This window comes from Hevea brasiliensis, unplaced genomic scaffold (assembly GCF_030052815.1).
Source record: "Hevea brasiliensis isolate MT/VB/25A 57/8 unplaced genomic scaffold, ASM3005281v1 Scaf421, whole genome shotgun sequence".
Taxonomy (NCBI): domain Eukaryota; kingdom Viridiplantae; phylum Streptophyta; class Magnoliopsida; order Malpighiales; family Euphorbiaceae; genus Hevea; species Hevea brasiliensis.
This window is the reverse complement of record NW_026614942.1, coordinates 32124-55994: the sequence shown is the minus strand read 5'-3', so window position 1 is coordinate 55994 and position 23871 is coordinate 32124. Positions and strand designations below refer to the sequence as shown.

Below are 23871 nucleotides of genomic sequence, written 5' to 3'. Positions count from 1 at the left end.
AGTAAAAAATTATATAACTATATATAAAATAATTATTTAAAAATTCAAAGTGTTACAATTTTTTTAGATAAATATTTATTTTTTTTATAGCAGGTAATTTATGAGTTAATCCCCACCTCATTTGAAATTAAACTTTATTTGCAGGGTATATCAAAATTTATTGGATTTTGTATAATTATAAATTAATTTTATATAAAAATAAGTTTAAACATTTTTATATTAAATTTCATATATCATTAATTAAAATATATAATTAAAATAAAAATATATAAATCTAATTTGATAAAAAATAAAATCATTATCATATTAAAGTGAAAATAGAATTTCTAATCTCACTAAAATTGAAGTGATGTCAATATTTTTATGTAATTTATAAATTAAAATTTTGATTATTTAATTTTTAATTTTTATTTATAAAATTTTTCACCAAATTAAACCTTATTAATGCGCACAAAATAAATTTTACTTTCTAAAAAATATAGAAACTCCTTATATAAATTTTGCGGAGCTGAAGAGTTGTAGTGGTGACGCAATCCCTGATTCCCTAATTTTCTTCCCTCGGACGATCGTATCGGCTCGGTCTTCCACCGCCGATCTTTAACACCGCCGCCTCCATATCGCTGATTTCTTGTCTGTTCTACTAGGCTACTGACGTTGCCGTTGCAGGTAGGCTCTCTCTCTCTCTCTCTCTCTCTCTCTCTTTGGTTGCCTCTATCTTTTGCTGTCATTTTCGTTGCTTCTTTTTTCTTTTTCTTTTTTATTTTTTGCTGCTTTTGCTCAACAATTATTTGGTCTTTTTCAAAACCTTTCCATTGCTTAAGAAATCGAAGAGATTTTTTTTTTCTTCAGCAGTGATGCTTTCATTTTATTCTTCTCAGTGAAATTCCTCATATGGGCTTTCTTTAACATCACAGCTAAATATATTTGCTTCTGGGGATTTTTGCGCCAAATTCAAAGGGCTGGGACTTCCTTAGTTCTGTGTTTAGATTTGATGGGCAACTTTCCTCGTACATAATTTACACATTACAGTTGAATTCGTTAAAAGGTTATTCTTTCATTGTTAGTGTTAAATGCTTCATGATTGCATGGTAGCTGAAAATATGCAAGAATGTTGTTAGATATATTAGCTTAACCTGTCTATCTACTACCACATAAAATGACTGAGAAGGCAATCCGGACAATAAAATTTCTCTATCTCTCTAGAAAAAAGTTCTTGCTAAATTGGGGAAGTTTAAAAATTTTGTGGTTCAATCTATCACTGTTTGGGTGCGCGCATTTTTTTTTTTGTGGGGGTGTGAATGCAACTGTGGTAATGCTGAAACCACAAAAAAAGGTTCTTAAAAAACCAGGTAATTTGAGCACAACTTTATTGCTTAAGCATTCAGAATGATAATTTAGTTTTGTTTTTTCTTTTGAGTTTAAATTATGATATGTGTTTTCTATTATCCGGGGAATTGATGCAAAAATAAATTGTAGGTTCCTCGTGCTTCATCTGAATCCTTTGAAATGGAGACCATCTTCATGGGAGAGAATGAAGTGGGTAAGTAGCAGTGGCATTTGCCATAATTAATTATTCTATAGCAATTGCTTTTATAAGTCTGTAGCTGTCATGACTTTGGGATTTTTTACTTTGGGGTTTTTGTTTCTTTTTTTTTTAAAAAAGAATGCAATGTGAAAAGGGAACTCATATATTTGGAAATTAAGTCAGGTAAAATCACCATTTTTTATGCATTAATGGTGCTTTTGGAGGTTAGGTTGAAGCTTCCAAATTTTCCCTTGGACCTCTGTTCCTCTTCTATACATGAAAGTGGCAGTTGTCTTTAATGGATACTATCAAATTTGAATTGTAAATTTGTTGGGTGAATAACTTGTTACTAATTATGATGATCCATTGGACCAGTCAATGTTTTGTCAACGGTCTCAAAGTTTGTGTTTTGTCCTGGGTCTCAAAGTTTATATTTGTATTGCTTAACTCTCAATGTCAAAATAAAACCATACATGTGAAAGCTCATAGACACTTTTGAAGGCAAGATAGAGTGGAGTTAGATGCTTATATACATAAGTTTTTATTTTTATTTATTTTTCATCAATTTTATCAACTTATTGCAGTTGTGCTTATTTCATAAGTGATGCAGATGCAGTATGTGTCCTTCCCCATAGGCATAACCCAGTCTCAATTGTGACTCAAGCATGTTTTGGAGAGGACCTATTTGCAATAATTATTGTTAATTTAGGGATTTTATAAGTAGGAAATTTTTATTTTGTAATTTTGATTATTTTTCTATGTAAGGATGTATTATAGGCATATTTGGTTTTTGGTTGAATTAGAATATTTGGTGGGTGTGAACTTAGGATTCTACATCAGATGGTATTGGAGCCAACTTGTGCAGTCATTTTTTTTTCCAATAGTTTGTATTAAATTTAGGATTTTACATTTTTACAAATAACATAGAAATATGTTGTCATGTTCAAAATCCACCCTGGGGCATTATTCGCCACGGCTGCCACCTTTAGCTATTTCATCATATTCTGTTCGATTTGTGATCAGTCATTACTTGTCAGCAGGATTGCCAGTTTTCGGTCTAAACTGAAAAACTGAACCGAACCAATTTGGTTCAATTGATTTGGTTTGGTTATCTATTTTTAAGAATATCAGTTTTCAGTTCGGTTTGGTTTTTAATTCGGTTATAACAGAAAAAACCGAGATAAATGAAATTGAAGTTAACTGTGGGCCTTCTCCTTTGCCACCGTCGTCTACATGTGTTTAAAATAATAAGCCCAGCCCATTTTTCAACATTCCTTGTTTCGTTTTCCTTTCCATTTTACATTTTGATTTTTTCCTCTCACAATCACAAATGCAATCTCTTCCTCACCTTTTCCTTCATCACCTTCTTCCTTCGCAGATATCCTTCTCACAAGCAGGCCCAATTATCTTCTCACACTCTCAAGTCTCACTCAATCGTCTTCTCACATGCCTCTTTCCTTTTAGTTTTAGTGTTTCAACCTTTTAGGTTTGTCTCCTTTTCATGTCGCTCAACGAGATGAAGTCGCAATGATGTGCATTGTCCTTCAACACAACTCAAGAATTTGTGCACTATTTCGCCATCCCTCATCACCTCACGAGACGAACCTCCTATTGCTGCAACGTTGGACTCATCTTGTCCAAGTCTTAATCCTCCAAACTCCATTTCTCTGGATCTTCTTCTTCTATATCTTGTCTCTAGATACTTGATTTGAACAACTAGGTTTTGATCTATTTGTTGAAATTTTGCTGCTGTGGCAGTAGGATTGATTATTTGGTTTTGTTAATTTCGGTTTTACTGTTAATTTCTGTTTGATTGATTCCTTGATGTTGTTGGCATCTGAGAAATTTTGTTGGATTGGAATTTACTAATTGAGAAACCATTGCAGAGGTGTGAAGTTAACGATGGAGGCCTCTTTGGGTTTTTATTAATTTCGGTTTTCATTGAAACAATCCAAACCGAACTGATCATAATCGGTTTGCTTTGATTTGATTATTCCTGAAATATCGGTTCAGTTCGGTCTTGAATTTCAGCCCATTCGGTTTTCCTGTTTTTCTTAATCAGTTCGGTTCGGAACCGAATGCTCTCCCCTATTGTCAGAATCATATTGAAAAGCTTATTGGCCAAGCTATTAGAAATTCTTATGATTTCTCCTTTGTCATTGAGCTCATATACCAGTTAAAAAAACCACCATTACTATTGAACTAGGAATCACAAGGTTTATTAGAACCCAGCATTGCTGTGTCAGAATCTTGCTAGAAGCACCACCACTTGAACTTAATGGTGATCCACAGTTCTTCATGATTGGCTTAACAAAGAGAATCTTTTAGTACTGTAGTATGAGAAATGTAGAGAGGGAATGCAGTCAATGTTTGAAACGTTTTGCTTGCACTTGGTATCACAATCATGCTTAGCAACGTCAACTTTGATAGCACTTGTCTATTACTGATTGAGCTTTGTTCAAATTTTTATTGGAGGAGAATTTTTTTACCCTTCACTATGAAGGGGAATTAACCCCAAGTAGTGTGTTCTTTCACAGGGTGACAAGGATGTTAATACTTGATCCTTGGTGTGCCATAATCTTGTTGCCTAATGTGGTTTTGAAGATGATATTCAATGTTGCATCATTAGATATTCTGGTGGACTTAATTATGACACCAATTGAATTGAAAGATAAGGAAATTTCCTTCCATTGATCAGGCTGTAGTATTGGCAAAGCAAGTAAAAAAAATTCCATTTGTTCCTCACAGTTTTGAAGAGAATGGAGATGCTTATAATCAATGTCCTAAAAAGTGGAATGTTACTGGCATCAAACAGAGAACTGACAAGTTTGTTGCTAGTAATGATGAGAAAATTGATCTTATCAAGTTCATGTGGTCTGATGACATTGAGGGACAAGCATGTGATCTCTCCTATATTAAATCATTGATACCTGAGCAAATGCATAGACCAAACACTGGTGGTTTTTTTTTTTTTAAAAAAAAAAGGAAGAAGAAAAAGTAGTTGGATTGACATTAACCATCTATAAATATGGCACAAGTTAAAAATTGATCACAAATTTCTACAACACAATAAAAAAACTGTTTTCATATGAAAAAGGGAAAAAAAATAAAAGTTCCAAATTGTGGGCTTATTTTGAAGTTTATGATGATGATTGGAACCAACCTGGAACCAAACTGAGAAACTGACACTTTAGGTTTCTCTACTATTTATATTTTGTATTACAAGGTGGAAGAGAAGGTGATTATTGCATTGCCTTCTAACTCTTGCTTATGCTTAATGACAACAAAATAATCTGGTGTGATGCGGCCTAATTTTCAGTACCGTAGGCTGTCTTGCATCATGGTGCCATTACTTTATGTTAGCTAAGTTTGTACCTTTGAATTTGGACCCTGCTTTTAATAATATTCTTCTGCTTCTAATAATATTCTCTTGCTGGCACCAGCTTGTACTCCTTTTGACTGAGAGAAGGCAGTGCTGCATTTGGTAAAATGAGTGGAAGTGGCAGAAGACGCAGTTCTAAGTGGGATTTGAAAGAAGAATCCCGTATCCCATTTGATAATGTAAATGAAAATGCATGGTCTGGGAAAGCAGGCTTATCTTTTCATGACAAAGAATCACAGCATGACTGGCTGTCTCCTGAAGGAGCAAGTAGTACTCGTGCCAAATGGCCTGTTCTGGAACCTTTGTCTGGAAGAAGAGGCTCACATAGGGATGATAGCATTGATGAGGAGCGTAACAGAAGTTTAAAAGCAATGGCCACATGGGATGGAGATGAGAGTTATGGGACAAGAATGTCTCCTGGTCTTGATGAATGGAGGCAGCAAAACCGATAACTCTCCTAAAAGTGAATGGAAAAGATCAAGAAGGTTTGATAAGATTTTTTCTCATTGATATAACTGTAGTATTCTCTCTCTTGTTTTTTTTTTCTTTATTTTATTTTTCCTGTGTTTCCCTTTGTGCATATATCCATATAAAAATAATGGATAATGTATGAACTATTATGTACCCTGCTTAACTTAGCCTTAAGCCCTCAAACTAGTTGAGGTTGGCTACATGTATCCATTTCTTCCATTTCACCCTGTTTATGTTTACATATTCAGAAAGATATAGGGCCTCTGAGTCCTTTCTACTTTCTTCAACTCTTAGGTCTGCCCCTTGGTTCTTATCTTCTAATATTATTTTTTAATGGCATACATATTACTAAGAAGCCAGTCAGTCAGTCTTGTTTCCTGAACTAGAATTTGCTTGAGATGTAAATCTTCACCAACTACTTAAAATTTTTCAAGTTTTTGTTAGTTTGTAGCTTGTGGTTTTCCTGTTTTATTATTCGCATGCACTTGGCATAATGTTGTTTCAACTTTCTGATGAAGTTTATGCATGTTGTAGTGAGGAAGTAATACTGTAATAGTCACTGCTAAGCTTCTTAAATTGATTCTTTGTTGATTATAATTGTTTCTCTCTCTCTCTCTCTCTCTCTCTCTCTCTCTCTCTCTCGATAGGAGAGTTGAGATGGTTGGTTGATGTTATTTGATCATCCCATTTCTGGTTTATTTGCAGAAGTAGGAGCCGGAGCGAGAGCCGGAGCAGGAGTAGAAGTCCAGTCCGTGGCTTTGGGCGAGAATCAGGATTGTACGAGAGAAGTAGAAGCAGATCAGGTGTATCAGCTCAATTATGTAAAGATTTTGCTGTTGGGAGATGCAGGAGAGGTAGTCACTGTCAATTTCTTCACCAAGGTAATCAGAGTTATGTGGATGGCTGGGAAAGACACAGGAGAACTGTAACTTCAAAATATCCCACTCCCCATGATTCCAGGGACTACCCCTCAGTGAGTGGAAGATCTGTTGATTGTTGTAATGATTTTCTTAAAGGCAACTGTAGGAGGGGTGCATCCTGCAGGTTTTCCCATCATGTTACCTCAAATGTGACTGTTAAGGAGTCTTCTAATGATGTAACTAGGGACAAAAATAGTGACAGAAGGCATAGAGATGCATCTCCGGAGAAACGCAGTGACCGTGAAACCTACAGAGCATCTGATGTTCCTTGCAAATTTTTTGCTGCGGGTAATTGTCGGAATGGAAAATATTGCAGGTTTTCACATCAGGATTTGGCCCATGTAAGTCCTGATAGGTCACGGGATGGTAGGCGTTCACTTGACCAAAACACTGATGATGTGGCGAAATTGTGGAATGGTCCAAAATGGGGCGCTACAAGTGCTTTAGATGCTGGAAAGTTGAGTGGGGATAAAAATGTGACAATTGGTACCCCTGATCAAAGGGGCACTGCACGTGCTGTTGGTGACAAATGGGGTCATTGTTTGGAGGAAGATAAGACACTTGGCAATGCACCAATTGATCATAAAATGGTCAAGAGTGAAACAGATCTTACATGGAATACAGAAAATGCTAGTGACAACGTGGTTGCTTCTGAACAAAGGCCAGGTGGTGAGAATTGGCTTGGAGATATGGACATGTCTCCTGAGTGGAATTATAAATTTCGACATTCTAACCATTTTGATAAGCTTGCTTCTTTAACCAGTTGCAATCCCAGTATAACTCGAGAAGTTTCAGATCATGCACATGATGTCACTGCAGTTGTGCCATCATTGACAAATGAATCATCTGCCAAACCTCAGGACTACAAGTTAAAGGATGTTGGTGCAAATGCTGTGCCTCACGATGATAACAGTGTGACTGGAAAAACTGCCAGTTCTCATAGTAGTATTTCTGCCAATATTATGTCTGCGCAAAGCTTAGATCAGAATGGCATGAATTCAAATGCTTTACATCTTTCAGGCTTAAATGTTATTGGACAAGGTCAAGTAACAATCCCAACTTCAGGAGGAGGTAATGTGAATCCTCAAGATCAGATGCTGCTTCAGGAGGGAAAGACAATCAACAAGCCAGATAATGATGGGGATGCAAATGCATCACAAATGAATTCTGGAGTTTCTATGACTCAGAAACTGGTAAGCAACAGTGAACAGCTTACTCAGCTTACCAACATCTCGGCCTCTCTAGCTCACTTACTTGCAAATGGAAAGCAGCTGCCCCATCTTTTTGCTGTTCATAATTCCAATGCCCATAATTACACAGAAACATCTTCCATTGTGAACACTGAGGAGCTTGTTAAACCAGATTCTGCAGTGACTACAGAATCAAATCAAAATGTAGGGCTGAGGAAGCAGTATGATCCTATATGTGACAGCCTTGATGCTGAGAAGAATGTTGTCAATTATAATGCACCAGGTTTTTCACAAAACTTTGTTATAGAGAAAAAGGTTGTGGATGGGAAACCAGAAATGTCATCCAAAAGTTTGTCTCCATCTGTTGCTGGTGCACCAAAGGCTGGTGATTATAATAAGTTCCACAGTTTGCAAGAACCTGATGGCAAGAGTTACCAGGTAAATGAGATGGAACCAGGTGCAAACTCCATAGTTACCAAGGAAAACAATGGGGTGGTAACTGAGGAAAGCAGGAAAGTAGAGGAGGACAAGACTGCACAAGAAAATGATGTCTTGGAGAACATTGATGGAGATGGAAAGACTGATGAGGGCAAACAAAGCAAGGATGTCAAGGGGATTCGTGCATTTAAGTTTGCACTTGTGGAGTTCGTTAAGGAGCTTCTGAAGCCCAAATGGAAGGAAGGTCAAATGACCAAGGATGCTTACAAAAACGTTGTAAAGAAAGTAGTTGACAAAGTTACCGGTTCAATGCAGGGGGGAACTATTCCTCAAACACAAGAAAGAATTCAACAATATCTTTCATTTTCAAAGCCAAAGCTGACCAAACTTGTACAGGTGGGCTCTCATTTACTCGGTTTATGTTGTATTTCTCAGGAAATGAAAATTCTGTCTCAAACAGGACTTTTTTTTTTCTTAATTCATTTATTTACTATCTTTGATTATACCTTTTCACATAATTGTTTTTTGTTGGGTTGCAGGCTTATGTGGAGAAATTTCAGAAGGATAAATGAAAAAAGGAACATCCTGTGTTTTCTATTCATTTATTTTACTGTGTTATATAGCAAACCCACAATATTTCTTGTTAATTTATTAAGATAATGCAGTGTCTAGAGCGACATTTGTCCTGTTTTGTATCTTAGTAGTTAGAATCAAAGATTGGCTAACCTTTCAGCTTCTACCTGCTGATTTGTCATACCTTATCGTTTGGAAGTATATGTCGTCACTTCTCTATGTGTGGGTATTTATGCTGGCAAATTTATGGCAGTGACCTTTTTCTGATGTCATCCATCTTCTTTGTGACATGATTTGCATTACATGGTTTGGTCTTAGGGCATTTGGCTCATACATTTTTTGTTTTTATTTTACTGCTACATAGAATGTTTTGAGACTTAACTGTATCTAGTTCATTTTTTTGGGTGTTCATCCTTGCTGTCTTACAATGGCTTATGGAGTCATTACTGATGTGATCTAGTTTCAGTGGTCATTTGTTATGCAATTCATTTCTGTACTCTTTCATTATGCGGAATTTAAGGACAATTCTGGAGCTTTGTTTTATGAACACAATTGTCTGGTGATGTGGTCTGAGTTTACCCCTAACAAGGTCTCTAGTTTAGTCAGGAATAAATGTCACATGTAGCTTGTGGGTTGTTTGCATTTTAGATCTATTGTTCTTCATGGCATCTCACTGGATGGCTGTGTAGGTCTTTTTGTATCCCTTATTTTATGGTAACCCTGTGTATGGACAATATAAGAATATTCCTGGTTCCGTGACTGGTATTCTTGTATTGTCATATATCTATTGCAGAATGAGAAGTAGGTCACCTGTTATGTTTTGCCTGATGCTTGAATCCTTCTTACACCATCTGAAGATGGATTTATGGATTTCATGTGAATGTGTTAAGATCCCACATTGATTTGGGATAAAGTAATACATATGGCTTTGGTCATTCCTCTCCCTTTTGAGTTAGTTTTTAGGGGTGAGTTAGGCTTGGCCTAATTTCTTAAGACAGTATCAGAGTCTTCTTAACTAATGTTTGGGCCTCCCATAAATATTTCACACTCCAGGTGTTTGGTTTTGGGCTTGAGAGGGGAGTGTTAAGATTTTACATTGGTTTGTGATTTGAGTAATGTGCTCTTTTTATGGCCTTGGGCACTCATCTTCCCGAGTGAGTTAAGTTCGACCTATTTTCTTAAGAGAATGCTTTATAGTTTGTTAATAGTTGAATGATGATATATAAAACTAAGGTTGATGTTGCACTAACATTTTTATGACATTTTTAAGACTTTAGGTTGTATTTGTTTTAGAAAAAGAAACAGAAAAATAAGTTGCTTGGGTATCTCCATAGAAAATATTTTCTGGAAATTGATTTTTTTTTTTCCTGATTTGGTTGCAATAGTATGTTACAAATGAACTAGAGAATGCAGATTATCCGAGTTTTGGAATACTCAACTAAGTTTTTATCTCAAAAATTTGGGGTTCGCTATATGGATTCTCTTTATCTACTCTAAATGATTTTAGGTTAAATCCTTAGAAATGTGTAATGCTTCAAGATCATGTTGTACTACTCTCCTCCAAATCAGTTCAGTTTTACTCCTTCTTTTCTTTTTATCCTCTACCCTAATGTGTTCTACTTGTCTGATTGGAGTTTCCGTATGTCTATACTTTACATGATCAAATCAGCTCAATCTTCCTTCTCTCAACTTATCCTCAATTGGTACCACTCCTACTTTTTCTCTAATACTCTCATTACGGACTTTATCTAGTCTAGTATGGTCACTTATTCACCTTCACATTCTCATCTCCGTAACTCTTATCTTAGACACATACGATTCTTTCGGTGCTCAACACTCACTATCATATAACATGGCTGGTCGTATGACTGTACGATAAAATTTTCCTTTCAACTTATTGGAAATCTTGTGATTACATAAAACTCCTGTGGCACGTCTCTACTTTAACCATTCGGCTTTAATCTTATGATTAACATTATCCTCGCATTTCTATCGAAAGAATAGTTGTTCAACGCTTCTTAATTTTTTTTTTAAGAAAAGGAAGTAATAATCAAGTGTTATTTCATTCTGTATTTACATGCCCGTAAAGCAAGAAATTTTTTTATAATTTTAAAATCTATTGTTTTCATTTCTTATTGTTTTGTCTCAGTAATATTGAAGAAAATGATTGAATTCAGCAGTCATCTTCTCTATGGAAACAACTCCTAACAACCATTTTCTCTATTGATATTCAACTTAGGGAAATCTTAAGCAACCAAACATGCAAAGCGAAGCCTCTAAAGTTGCTGTGAGTTGAGCTGAAAGAAAGCAAATGAGGCGGAATGAGTGCTAAAGATCTTATCGGGATGAACGGACGGGTCACGGTGGAGGAGGTGAGTGGACGAGTGCTATTAGTAATGGCTAACGTTTCTTGTTTCAACTTGCTAGAATGGATAAAGTTTTTAATTTGGCCCCTTCTGAATTTCTTACATTTGCAATGTTTGGTCATTTTAGAGAATAATTATTAATAAAAAAATTACTTAACCAAATAAAATTGAATCTCAATTGCCAGCTAAATCTCTGGACATCAAATATAGGTTCAAAAAAGCAAATTCCAAATTCAAAAAAAAAAAAAAAAACCTAATCCCATGTGAAATCTCCGTAAGTGATGAGGATTCTAATCATGATTTCATCTTAACCTCTATAATTACATAAATAACCAAACAGTCACCATTTTTGGAGATAGGGAGGGAGAAAATCAAGCATATCGCAAAAAATAAAACATAGATTAGAGCTAGCCGTTCATCATAAGTAACATTACTCCCTGAGCTTCATTTTAACCGCTCGTGAGAACAAACAATATAACTGGCCTGCAAAAAAATTGCAAACAGCACATTGGTCAGTGCTCACAAATGTACACAGCAACCACAAGTATCCACCGATTAGGAACAAACAGAAGGTAATCCAAACAGTCTCTGTTTAAGAATCTTCCCAGCTGATTGAGGGGTGTAATGCAACCCACAAAATATTCTCTAGCGGAGATCAAATAGAAAGCGCACAAGAACCACGAGGAAACTCCAAGGACTGACCACTTTAATCATATGCCTTCTCATTCAATGTCATTTCAACATGTTCTTACAGTACAATTAATCATCAAACCACACTATTGTTGCCAACCATACTGCTGGTTGCGGTTTCCACCCATCATGTTCGAACCACGACCAGCACCAGAACTGCCATATGGTGCACCTTGAGGATAATTTGGAGCACCAACTCCATATCCACTGCTCCCTCCACCACGAGGAGCACCAGTCATGCCACTTGAACCATAAGGTGGTGCCCGCCCTTGTGGAGGATATGGTCCGCTCCCATAACCTCCACCACCTTGACCTCCCCGATTTGGATGATTGTATCCTCCGCTTGTTCCACTAGGTGGATATCTCCCTGGCCCACCTGCAGGCCCACGAGGCTTTCCATAATGGTGGCTAGGCCCTGCAGCAACTGGGGGCTGAGAATTATGCATGGGTGGATTAGGCCCTGACCTCATTTGCGGATGTGCCTGCCCAGACTGCTGAATGGGTGGAAGGCGGCCATGCTGCTGCGGGTGTTGCAGTTTCTGACGTTTTGCATTTTCATCATGCTGTCTTTGTTGCTGGCGCTTTTTCTTTGTCTGAAATTCATGTGATGATTCATATTTGGGTAAACTGAACCAAGAAACCAAAACTCGGTCATGGAAACAAGCCAACTTCAGTTACAAAAATTTCGTTTGTAATGAACAAGACATTCAAGAAAGAAGAAAATAAAACCTCTTGGGGTCACAAGGCAATGGATCAGTCCAGAAATACTCGGCATCAAGTGCATCCTTTGCAGATATTCTCTGTTTATAAAGAAAAACAATAAAAAAAAAAAGAACATAGTTAAAATGATGCAATACAAATTCTATATTTGAATTTTGCACGTACAAGACCAACTGAAACATCCACAGAAGATACTAGGGGCACTTTTCCCTGTGTCCCCTCTTTCTCTCTCTAACTTCTTTTGTCTTTTTTCCATAAAATTTATTGAAATTGCAAATAATTTTTAACCTGGATGTTATTTTGTAGCCCTCTGTTTCACCCAGATTACAACACTAACAGCAATCCTTGTACAAATGATAAAAGGATGTTTTCACATGTTTCGCCCATTTACATAACAAGCGAAAAATGCCATCCACACAACATAGAAGCAACCAATTTCATCAAGCCAATGTTTATCATCAGAAATATGGGACAACAAAACTGTATAAGGCACAAATATGGAAAAGAAAGGCACAAAACATTGGATAGAATCTTTATCCACAAACTATGAGTATGCTCATAAAAGAAGAAACACAATGCAATGAAATGTCATTTACTAAAGCAGATGTCATGAAATGTACCATGCCATAAATCCCTGACAATAAAGCGATCAACTCTCTACTCTCAAGAAAAATGTCAGCATAGATGTATCACCACAGATGCAAGGAAAAATTATGTAAAACTCACATCCAAGATACAATTTAAATATATGAAATGCAACTTCCACAAGCTCAACCAATGCCAAATTTGATGAATTCCACCATGTAAGTTGTACACTTCTGGTGAATGGATGAAATTCTTGATACAGGGTCATCAATTATGAAACAATTTCCACCACTCAACAATACTCAGGAGTAATTTCATTTATTTATTTACAAATAGTAACACCTTGCATTGCTGCTAATTGACAAATTGTAACATGAATTGAACTTTTCTCAAATGGGAGTTTTTATTATCTAAAAAGATTATTAAAACCAATGCTCATCATGTAACATCTAAACGCAATAGCAGTTTATTAATTTAAAATATTTTTAATAACTATTAAAATATTGGTACAATATAACTCTGGTGAATTGTAAGATCTTTTATGCATTTATGATCTAAAAAATGTTATCATTCTAAATTAATCTTCTAAATTAATTTTTTAATTCTAAATTTTATAATCTATATTTTCATTATAAAACAATTATACTGACACAATTAAATGACAAAACATTATCTATTAATTGTAAAATAATAACCATATCATTTACACTGAAACCAATTTCAATTTTGTACTAAAATTATTGTTGCACACAAATTATAAGTGGTATAATATTATGAAAATGTTTAAGCAAATATTGTTCTGATTGTTCATTAATATTGCTATTCTTAAGACTATTTTTGAAAGGAAAAATTGTTTACCTACACAATGGAAGTAGTTTTCTCCCTTTATTAACTGCATCGTATGCCATGAAAACTATCTTGATATAATTGGAGAAGGGAAAGGATTAAGCATCAGAGGTTTAACTAGGGTTAACCCTTGCTGATGTCAGCATGGCATAACCTCAACATGCCACGTGACCCATGCAGTCAGGAAAACTGGACTAAACACCTCTAGAGACCTGTTTGGCCAGTTCGTGGTCAAACTTACTGGGTAATTGGTTTTTATTGGGTTTGAATACCAGACACATTAGGTGGACATCCGAATCAGTGACCATTCTGGTTCTAGGTAAAACATGACTGAGCTCTTTATATAAAATATGTTCCAGCATCAACACTTAGAATATTGAACACATCATACACATTCAAGGTACAACTTTTGAAATAAATGTACACTTCAAACAGACATGTAAATGCAACTCCAATATAGTTGACAAATAACTCCTAATAATATAAACAGGAGTTCAGAATTCAGACACCTACAGTGGCAGAGCTTTAACAATAAAATATAATATGTTCACTAAAAATATATAATAGATATTTTTTAATTTTAAAATTAAAATAAGAAAAAAAATTATGCATATTATTTTAAATTGTAAAAGAGAAACCAGTCATCAAAAATGGATTTAAACTAAATGTTTGAGCAACTCTTTTTCAATTTAAAAAAAAAAAAAAAAAAAAAAGCAAACAAAGTAATTATAAATAAATAAAAATCTAAAAGTAAATTAATAAATACTTCATTGTGAGTGATTTTCAACTTTGAATTGTGAAAGTAATTATCAATTCAAATTATGTTCTTGAATTCAAAACTTTTATTTTATGAAATAAATAAATAATCATAAATAGATAAATTATAAATAAAACAGAAAACAATGAATTTTAACTTACTAGAATTAATTGAGATATCCTTCACTTTGTTCTATAAAATTCTTCCACAATTCTCAACTTTCTTCTCTTAATTATTTTATGTTTTTTTTCTTTTCTAAGGGTTCTTCTATTTATAAGAGTTCACTTTGTATTTTTAAACTATTTAGAGTCCTACTTTCTATTCTACTGAGGAGTCTTACTTTAATAAAATAAAGGGAATCTTATTATAATATAAGTTCCAATATATATATATATATATATATATAGGCACTTTGGGACCATAAATATTAATAATAGGGGATGAGGCCATCATGTTAAATAATAAATTTTTTGAAAGTTTTGGGGAGGCCGTGGTCACCACAACGACCTGCCATTAGACACCTAAATGAAGATACATCAGATAAAGAGATACCTGAGAAGGATCAAGAGTCAGCATTCTCTCCAAGAGCTCCAACGCATGACGGTCAAAACTGACACAAAATAATGAATTTAAAAAGGCAGAAAAAAGAAGAGGAAGAAATAGTAAGGCAAAAGGCACAGAAGTCATTAACTGTCACAGGAAAAGTCAAACTTCCACAATATTAAAATTGTAGCATAGATGAGCACAATTTTGTAACTTACTGTCTGAAAACCTCCCTTAGACGTCTCTTCATTGGCCTTGTTGGTTTAAAATTGTTATACCAAGGAATCTTGGAAACCCCAGGCCAATTAACCTCATCTGGAGCTCCACATAACTCGAAAATCTTATTTAATTGTTCTGGCTACAATAGTCACAAAATGGGTATTATGATGGTATCATGTAAGAAAAAGTATTGATGTAACAATTAACCAAATGGGAATTGAAAATACATATTTTCCCCTCTATAGTATTCTTTAATCTCATATAAGGAATATAACTTCATAAAAAAATTTAAAAAAAAAATCTTTAAGTGTAGCACCATCATCCTACCACATGTGATTCATACATAAGCCACTCCCTATATTGTTGGTACTCAAATCCAAATAAAATAAATAGTATTCTAGATCCTCGTGGTCCACAAAAAACCATCAGTAATAGACCATCATGCATGCAGGAAAGCAAACATCAAATCTGACACAATTACATCTGTTATCAATCCCTGTCATCTTAGAGTGAGCATCAAGGGTAAGGGGTAATGGATATTACTCCAATTTTCAGCCGACTCAAACAAAAACATTACTATTGAACTCATGGATTATATCTGCTACAAAAATCAATGCCCAAATTGAATCCCATGACTTGCTCTCTTTTATCATTTAACATCTGGAATGATTTTTAATCCCCCTTTTACCATATTTAGTAGAAAGGAGGAATTGCCAATTAACATGTAACCTTTTAAACCCAAAGAAAAGGCTTATACGTTAATATAGGGGTGACTAGGATAATTGGGGTTATAGGGGAAAACAAAAGTTAAGGATATTAACTATTATCACCACCACTACTACAAACACAGCCAATCAGCATCTGCTAGTCATGCAAACATATAATTCAACGAAATGAAAAATTGAACAAACAAAAATTGTAATAACTAACCATTAGTTACTATCAACCCCAAACAAAAAAAAAAAAAAAATCCCACTCATTTAATCCCTTACCAAATTTCATGTATATATCCCATAACCATTTAAAAATGAACTAAACTTATAATAGGTCATAGCTAATGAGATCACTCGAACTATTTCAGAACAGATCATCAACACCTGACAAAAAAAACCAAAGAAAAGACATATCATTAATCTATTCCAGTCACATTGATCTACATGTCATCATTAAGTGAGCCAAGTGAGGTTGCATTTTGTGGGACATTGGATCAATAACTCTCTCCTTTGTTTTCCCACTTCATTACCTTTTTAAAAAATCAAAATTTCAATAATTTGTACTCCCTAAAATTTATATTCATTTCTAAATTAACACAATAATATGCTTGGATAGAAGAATTTTTCAAATAGGAATTGTTTAGATTGCTTTAATGAAAGTTAGCCTGTTTATTTACAATTAGATTCATGGATGATAATTATATTCATGGATGATAATTATATTCATAAATATGTTTGAACTTATTTGAGGTAGACTTGAAATGAACCATTTCTAAGTATGCCAAATCCACATTCAAAAAGAAGTTTTTATTCACATTCTGAACTTAGATTCATAAATTTAATCAATCAAAGAGAACCCATAAATTATCAAATTGAAAATTCACAACTTCAAATCCTTCTACCCAATGGCAAGCAAGGCAACAGTTTATTCATGAGTTATACATTAAAATGTATAAAAAAGGCTAATCTGCTCACCTCATCTTTTCCAGGAAAAATTGGCTTCCCATGAAGAAGTTCAGCAAAAATGCAGCCAACAGACCACATATCAACAGCTGGACCATACTTTGTTGTCCCAAGAAGCAACTCAGGAGGTCTGCTCAAAATAAAAAGTAAATGACACTTATTCTTTGACTTTTCTCATTTTTCTTATCCTTGGCACTCCTTAGGTAGAAAGAAATGGTGCATACTCTTTAAGAGAAAGGAAGAAGTTTAGTTAATCAAATCTGAACCATGAAGTAATAAAAATTACCTGTACCATAAAGTAATAACACGATTTGTTAGATTTGCATTGTGATCATTTGAGAATGACCTGGCAAGCCCAAAATCTGCAAGCTTTAGATTACCCTCATTGTCTATGAGAAGATTAGAACCTGCAGTAAAAACACAGTTCAGATTGTGAAGTAGAAAACAAGATTCAATAGTATATTACTTGCTTTCTTAATAACCTTTGATATCACGATGAAGTACTTGGTTTACATGACAATAGTGAAGCCCCGTCAGAAGCTGCCTCATATAACACTTCAAGAAAAAGAAGAAAAATTGAAGGACAAAATAATACCCAAAAAAATTAATTAAAGAAATAAAAAGAGAGGATATTGCTAGTGTAAATCAAATGCTTAATCTATGCAAAATACCTTAATTTGAGGAACTGAAAATCTCATCCCAGGACGATCAGCAAGACCTGTCAAATCATGGTCCATGTATTCAAAGACCATGTATATTCCACCTTTATACTTGTTACCATCTGCAATCCCCCAACAAAGCTATCAGAAATCAACTGTCCTCAAACAAGACAACCATTTAGATCAACATTTTTATATACAAAAGCCATCAAATGCCTATGTGCACATGCAGGCAGAAAGTCACGCAATGAAAATTATGACCAATTGATAGCAGCACATGCAAAACAGATCACTTGCCTGGCCTCCCCTGCTCATCCTTCTCAGGACCTACAAAACAGTGCCAAGAAATTTATATATCTAAAAAAAAAAAAAAAACCCAAAATGATGCGGTGAATAAAGGATACTTCATAAAGGCAGCATTACACATGTGCAGTGAGCTAGTAAAGTTCATAGCATTACCAGGAGATGTCACAATCTCTTTCAACTTGATTACATTTTCATGATGTAGCTTCTTTAGAATTTTGATTTCACGTATTGCCGTTATGGGAAACTGCAGAAAATACAAGACTTATTTTAATAGTCAAACATATAATATTAATCTATTGAATAAGTGGAAATTCTTTTATAGCTCATTGACCTCCAAGCCAGTGCATAAAAAATACAAAATACACAATCAGGTCTAGATGACATACAGGACATAAATGGTTGTCCATCTAGTAAGTTAAATCAATAAATAACTTAGCAAGAGTATAAAAGTACCCCCTCTCTTTCATTGTCCATTCTTATTTTCTTCAAAGCAACTATTTCACCTGTCTTTATTTCCCTGGCCATGTAAACTTGACTGCAAGGAGAAAGCAAAGCACCCGCAATCAAAAATTTGTCCTGTCATCTTCAAAAATCAAGTAGGAAGAAATACAGAATAAAGGTTTTCAACAACGTGAATTAGATAACAAGCTCCAGAATAGTACTTCTAGTTTTACTTCAATGGGGATTTCACCACAAATATAGGGCTGCACTAGAATGAACAGCTAGCTAGAAATTTTGCAGTGAAGAAATCAAGTCACAATGATGAAAACTGAGCTGAAATTCAAAATTTTAAACCTTTTTCTCACAATTATGAGCACAAACGAAATCATCTCAAAAAGTTAAGACTTATATATATATATATATATATATATATATCAAAACTATGCAATATGTTACACACCATTGTGAATACCTTAGTAATAGCAAGCACGTGAATTTTCCCAAATCCGAATTAGAAGCAAAAACGATAAAACAAGCACCAAAAAGATAAAAATTTTGAATGGAAAACTAATCCAGGTCCTAAAAGCATATGAGTTTTCTCCAAACCAAATATAGAAGTAAAAAATCATACAAGAAGCACCACAAAGATAATAAAATTTAAGATTAGATAAACAGACCCATAAGTGCCCTCGCCAATCTGCTCCAATTTCTCGAAACAATCGACACTTCTGGATCCCCAACAGGGAGACTCGTTAAGGTTGAGCTGTTGCCCAGGGGCTGTTATGGCCATAGTTCAATCCTCCTCGGCTCCACTGCACAGTGCACACCCTTCTTCTATCTATTATATCCTTTTGCTAAGGCTAAGGCAACATCATCACCAAAATTCTATCTTCTCATAAAACTCAAAATAAAGACAATAGAGAAGAAAGAGGAGAAGAGTGAAGCCATACCGTCTTCTCCGGCGGCTGTGGAATCCAATACTTCAATAAATTGTAGTCGGATTTTGGTTTGCCGGCGTAGGTCGGTGGTCGGGCTTGCCCCCGATGCCTAAGCAAAGTTTCTTTTTGAGTTTCGACACGGCTCGTCTGGAATAAACAGAATTTGCGAGTATTTTCTTATAGGTGCTTTCAAAATATTATTTTAAATTTACCCTGAATTTTATCGTTATTAACACTTTCGTCTATTCATTTATTTTTCTTGGCTTTTATTAGTAATAAAAGGATTAACTTATTGTACCAATATTATGAAGTTGTAGCCTCAAAAGAGAGAAATTCCCATTACTCAAACGTATAACCTCTAAATCACAAGTGCAATAACTTTATTATTATAAAATCAAACTTTTTAGATTTTTATTGATAATAAAGAGTAAAATATTTTTTTTTAATAGATAGACTATTCATTCATAGCTATAGGGAAAAATGCATGATTTGAGTGTAAAAGTATAATTGAAATAGGGCCTGTTTGGTATTGCTATTAAAATTATTGTTGAGAAAATTACTTTTTTAAATATACTAGTTAAAAAGTGTTGAAAAATAATTAAAAATTAAATTTAATCAGTTTTAGTCATAAAAACACTAAAATAATAAAACAGTTTTTTTCCAAACTACTTTTCTCAACAGTATCTAAAATGATACTTTTATTCAGAAAAACAGTTTCAGACTCTGAACTCAATGCCAAACAAGACTATAGTCTAGTCCAAGATGCAAAAAATAAAAAAAAAGCCTAACTCTATTTAACAATCTTTGTCTATAACAAAAAAGGCCCAGAAGCCTAAACCAAAAAACCTAAACTAAATGCCGGATCACCACCTAAAAACACCAACCCAAAAAAGACATAAGCCATCACCAAATCACCGACCTAAGCATGGCCTTCAAATCGGCCATGTAGACAAAGAGCGGCTATTCTCGATTCAAAGCAAGGGGCTAACTACCAAAGAACAACACCAAAAAATAGCCGACCCTAGGGGGGCATAAGGAAAAGATGAGGGACTAGAGTCATGGAAGTCAAGATAGCTAAAGGTTATGGGTCCAAAGAAACAGTAGCCATAATGTTCATTCACAGAGGCAATGTAGACTTAATTTGTCTAGCGACACATTCGTGCCTCACCTGATGTCAAACCAATGATTAGTGTTTAGAAAATCTCATGTCTCCAGCCTGATGACATGAGCAGGGGAGCAACAGAGCCTTCAACAATTGAATCTCCATCTGCAAAAGCATACACCTATAAATAACTAGTAATAAAAAAAAAAAAAGATCAACCTAAACCCTCTCATTTAAGCACTTAATCTGCCATCAAAAACCCATTTTATTTATCCACAAACCCTGCTCAGAGGTGATAAGGGGTTAACCTACTTCTAGCAGGATTAATTATTTAATAATGTAATTTTAAACAATATTTACTATTATAATGTGAAATTTAAACTATTTACCAAAACAATATAGTGTAGTAAAAACCATTAATTGAAATAGTGATTTTATGACCTATCACATCAAGTATCAAGTTCATTTTAAGTACACTAAAAATACCATCTTAGTCAATGGTTTCAAAAGCAACATTTATAATTTATCATATCAATTGACAAACTCTGTTTATGTACACCAAAAACATCATATGAGTTGGCGGTTTTAAGAGCAATACCACTATAACATTGTAAAAGACAGATTGTAGGGATGTTGAGAATTTATTTCCTCTACTCATGCATGCCTAATACAAATACTGTCTATGGCTCAATCGCTAGCTTTAAAAGCCAGTTGTAAATACATAAAAATTTTGACATAAAAATTTTTAATCATTGGTACATAAAATTATAAATACAAAATTTTTATTAGAATATATGTGCTATGTGTGTTAAATTATTGTATATAAATTTACATTATGTGAAAATTCTCCATTAATTTAAAACGGAGTAAATTCCCTGCTAAGATAAAACTATCATATTTTGTAAAATAAAAGTTATAATATTATAAATAAGTTTAAAGCACAATAAAAAAAAATTACACTCATAATAAAAATGTAAATAAAAAGGGTATTGCAATAGACATACGGAGACTCCAGTTAGACAAATAGAGCACATTATGTTAGATAATAGAAAGAAAAAAATGGATTGACCTAAATTGATTTGGAGGATAGTAGTATAACATGATCTAGAAGCATTACACATCTCTAAGGATTTAACCCAAAATCGTTTAGAGTGGAGAAAACAAATCTATATAGCTGACCCAAAATTTTTAGGACAAAGGCTTAGTTGAGTTGAGTTGAGTTGTTGCAATACTCTCTAATTTTTACTTTCCAAATTTTATTTTAAAAAAATTGATATAATATATCACTAAAATTATCATAAAAAAGTGAAATATATATCAATTGTAATTTACTTTTAACTAATTATTCAACATACTAATTTATTTTTAACTAATTATCATATCTTACACACATATCATTAAATTTATCACTTAATTTAATATTTACAATAATAAAATTATCAAAAATAAAATAAACAATATGTCAGAACAATAATCAAAATAATAATTTACTTTAAAGTTTGAAATTTTAACTTAGTTGTAATAAAGCTTCTTAGTAAATATCAACGGCAGTGAAACTCTAAAATCCTATATATAATATGAAAAAATGCTAAATTAAGAAAAAAAAAAAATTGGAGTGGAAAATAAAAGAAAACCTATATTCATTAAGAGCAAAACTCTAAATTTGATAGAGATAGTTGCTCTTTTTAAAACTAGCTGAGACTTTTCAAATTATTTACAGCTATGCGTGTTGCAATGAATGAATAAATTCCCTGCCAATTTTTCATTTCCAACGATTTTGGATAGCATTGGTGTTGCTTTGAAACTGCCAGTTCAAGTGGTGATTTCTATATCTGCTCTATTCCAGTGCTTTTCAATGAAATTATGTAATTTTTTGCTACTAAAATCGCTAATTTAAGTAGTGATTTTTATGTTCTAAGACTATCACAATTAAACGTGACGTTTTATTTTTGAAATTATCAATTCAAGTGATAGTCTTTATGTTTCAAGGCTCTTCGCTTTTCAATGACATGACATGACCATTTTAATTGACGATTTCTTATTAATTTTTTACATCTTAAAAAGCACATTTTCAATTCACGCTTTTTTAAACAAATATTATATTTATAAATAATTTAAATTTCATACTATAAAAATAAATTATTTTTAAAAATATATTATTTAATTAATTAATATCTTCCAGACAGGAGAAGGAAGGCCGCACCCCGCAGAAGAAGAGCAAAGGACAACCCGCGAAGAACCTAACAGGAACTAGGTCTCAGAGATAAAACCCAAGAGAAGAGAGAATTTTTCTCGAGTAAAATACCTTAATACTGTTATTCACGCTCCATGCATCCTGCCCTCACTCTCTCTTCCTTAGTCCTTAATGTTTGTGTTTTCAATCTTAGCTAGCCAATTGCATTTGATATGGCCAAAATTTATTTTTTCCGACCTTGCAAAGTTCGTAAACTCTTCCCAATGGCATCGTAACCATCGCTAACACCTTCAATTCTTTTCAAATAAACACTGTCACCAGTAATTCGCAAAACCATAGCCAAATCCACTAAAGTAAAAATCACCTAACAAGAAAGTCATCAAATCCTCTTCTTTCGTCCTTCCTTTCCTTCCCTGTCCTCCCCTTCGTCAACCTCATAGACCAGGGTAATCACTGCCCCTCAATCTTTTTTAAAATTATATTATATTATATAAATAATGTGAAAGTATTACAATAACTTAATTCTCATCATTTTGGTAAAAACATTAAAATTTTAATTTTATATGATAAAATATACATAATATTAGCTATTATTGAAAAATAATGATGCATACTCACATATTAAAATTAATTAATTAAAATTTCAAAAAAAATGCTTTGCAAATCACTTTTTCAACCGTATATAGAGAAAAAAATTTTCAAAAAATGGATTTTTTTTTTCAATATACTTGGTACACTAATCCATTGTACATGTGTATGCAAGAAGCATAAGAATATAGGGAGCATGTTTTATTATCTACATATAAAATAATGAAATAGTAGAATCATATGAAAAATTAAAGTGAATTTCAATGTATATAAGATATATATAAAAATTTTAATAAATTTATATATTTTCTTAATATAATTTTTATAAAAGGATCTCACTTTCAGCTATTTATTAAAAAAAAAGTAACATGATTGGTTTTAAATTACAGAATTTACATTAAGATGTATTTTAATTAGTTTATTAGTAACATGATTGGTTTTAAAAAAAAAAAATTGATATTTTCTTTTATCTAAAAATAAGAAAAAAATAATGAGTTGATGAAAAATAATTTTTAATTTTCTTTTTATTATTTTCTCTCTAAGAATAAAAAAGTGAGAAGAAAGCATAAAAATATTATAAAATTATATTTTTAATTTTTTTAAAAAATATATAAAATAAAATTATACATTTATCATATTTTTCTTTCATCTCTTTATTTTTTTTTAAATTTCATTTTCATCCCCTCATTTATTTTTCTTTTATTAAATTAATAGTATAAAAAATAATAAAAGAATATTCTTT

The 23871-nt window shown here is 33.3% G+C and overlaps 2 protein-coding genes across 6 annotated transcripts; one reads left to right on the top strand and one right to left on the bottom strand.

The window, feature by feature from the left end:
* The first annotated feature begins 480 nt into the window (after nucleotides 1-480).
* LOC110648074 (zinc finger CCCH domain-containing protein 38) lies at nucleotides 481-8771 on the top strand. Its single transcript, XM_021802176.2, is given in 6 exon segments — nucleotides 481-666; nucleotides 1477-1540; nucleotides 4969-5355; nucleotides 5357-5392; nucleotides 6084-8322; nucleotides 8466-8771. Coding segments are annotated over 4 exon segments (2649 nt in total). The 5' UTR covers nucleotides 481-666; nucleotides 1477-1540; nucleotides 4969-5014; the 3' UTR covers nucleotides 8499-8771.
* Nucleotides 8772-11245: 2474 nt separating this feature from the next.
* LOC110648079 (cyclin-dependent kinase C-2) lies at nucleotides 11246-19420 on the bottom strand. 5 transcript variants are annotated; one of them, XM_021802191.2, is made up of 13 exons: nucleotides 19258-19420; nucleotides 18985-19145; nucleotides 18320-18401; nucleotides 18020-18110; nucleotides 17858-17887; nucleotides 17573-17682; nucleotides 17384-17456; nucleotides 17188-17308; nucleotides 16914-17031; nucleotides 15225-15364; nucleotides 15016-15073; nucleotides 12285-12355; nucleotides 11246-12182 (listed from the first exon to the last, which is right to left on the bottom strand). In XM_021802191.2, exons 2-13 carry the CDS (start codon nucleotides 19095-19097, stop codon nucleotides 11642-11644), a joined length of 1548 nt encoding a protein of 515 aa, XP_021657883.1. In that variant the 5' UTR covers nucleotides 19098-19145; nucleotides 19258-19420; the 3' UTR covers nucleotides 11246-11641. The 5 variants fall into 5 exon arrangements, with proteins under 5 accessions (XP_021657883.1, XP_021657884.1, XP_021657880.1 ...); XM_021802192.2 differs by having other exon boundaries at nucleotides 18985-19119; XM_021802188.2 differs by having other exon boundaries at nucleotides 18985-19167; nucleotides 19258-19419.
* Nucleotides 19421-23871: the final 4451 nt, after the last annotated feature.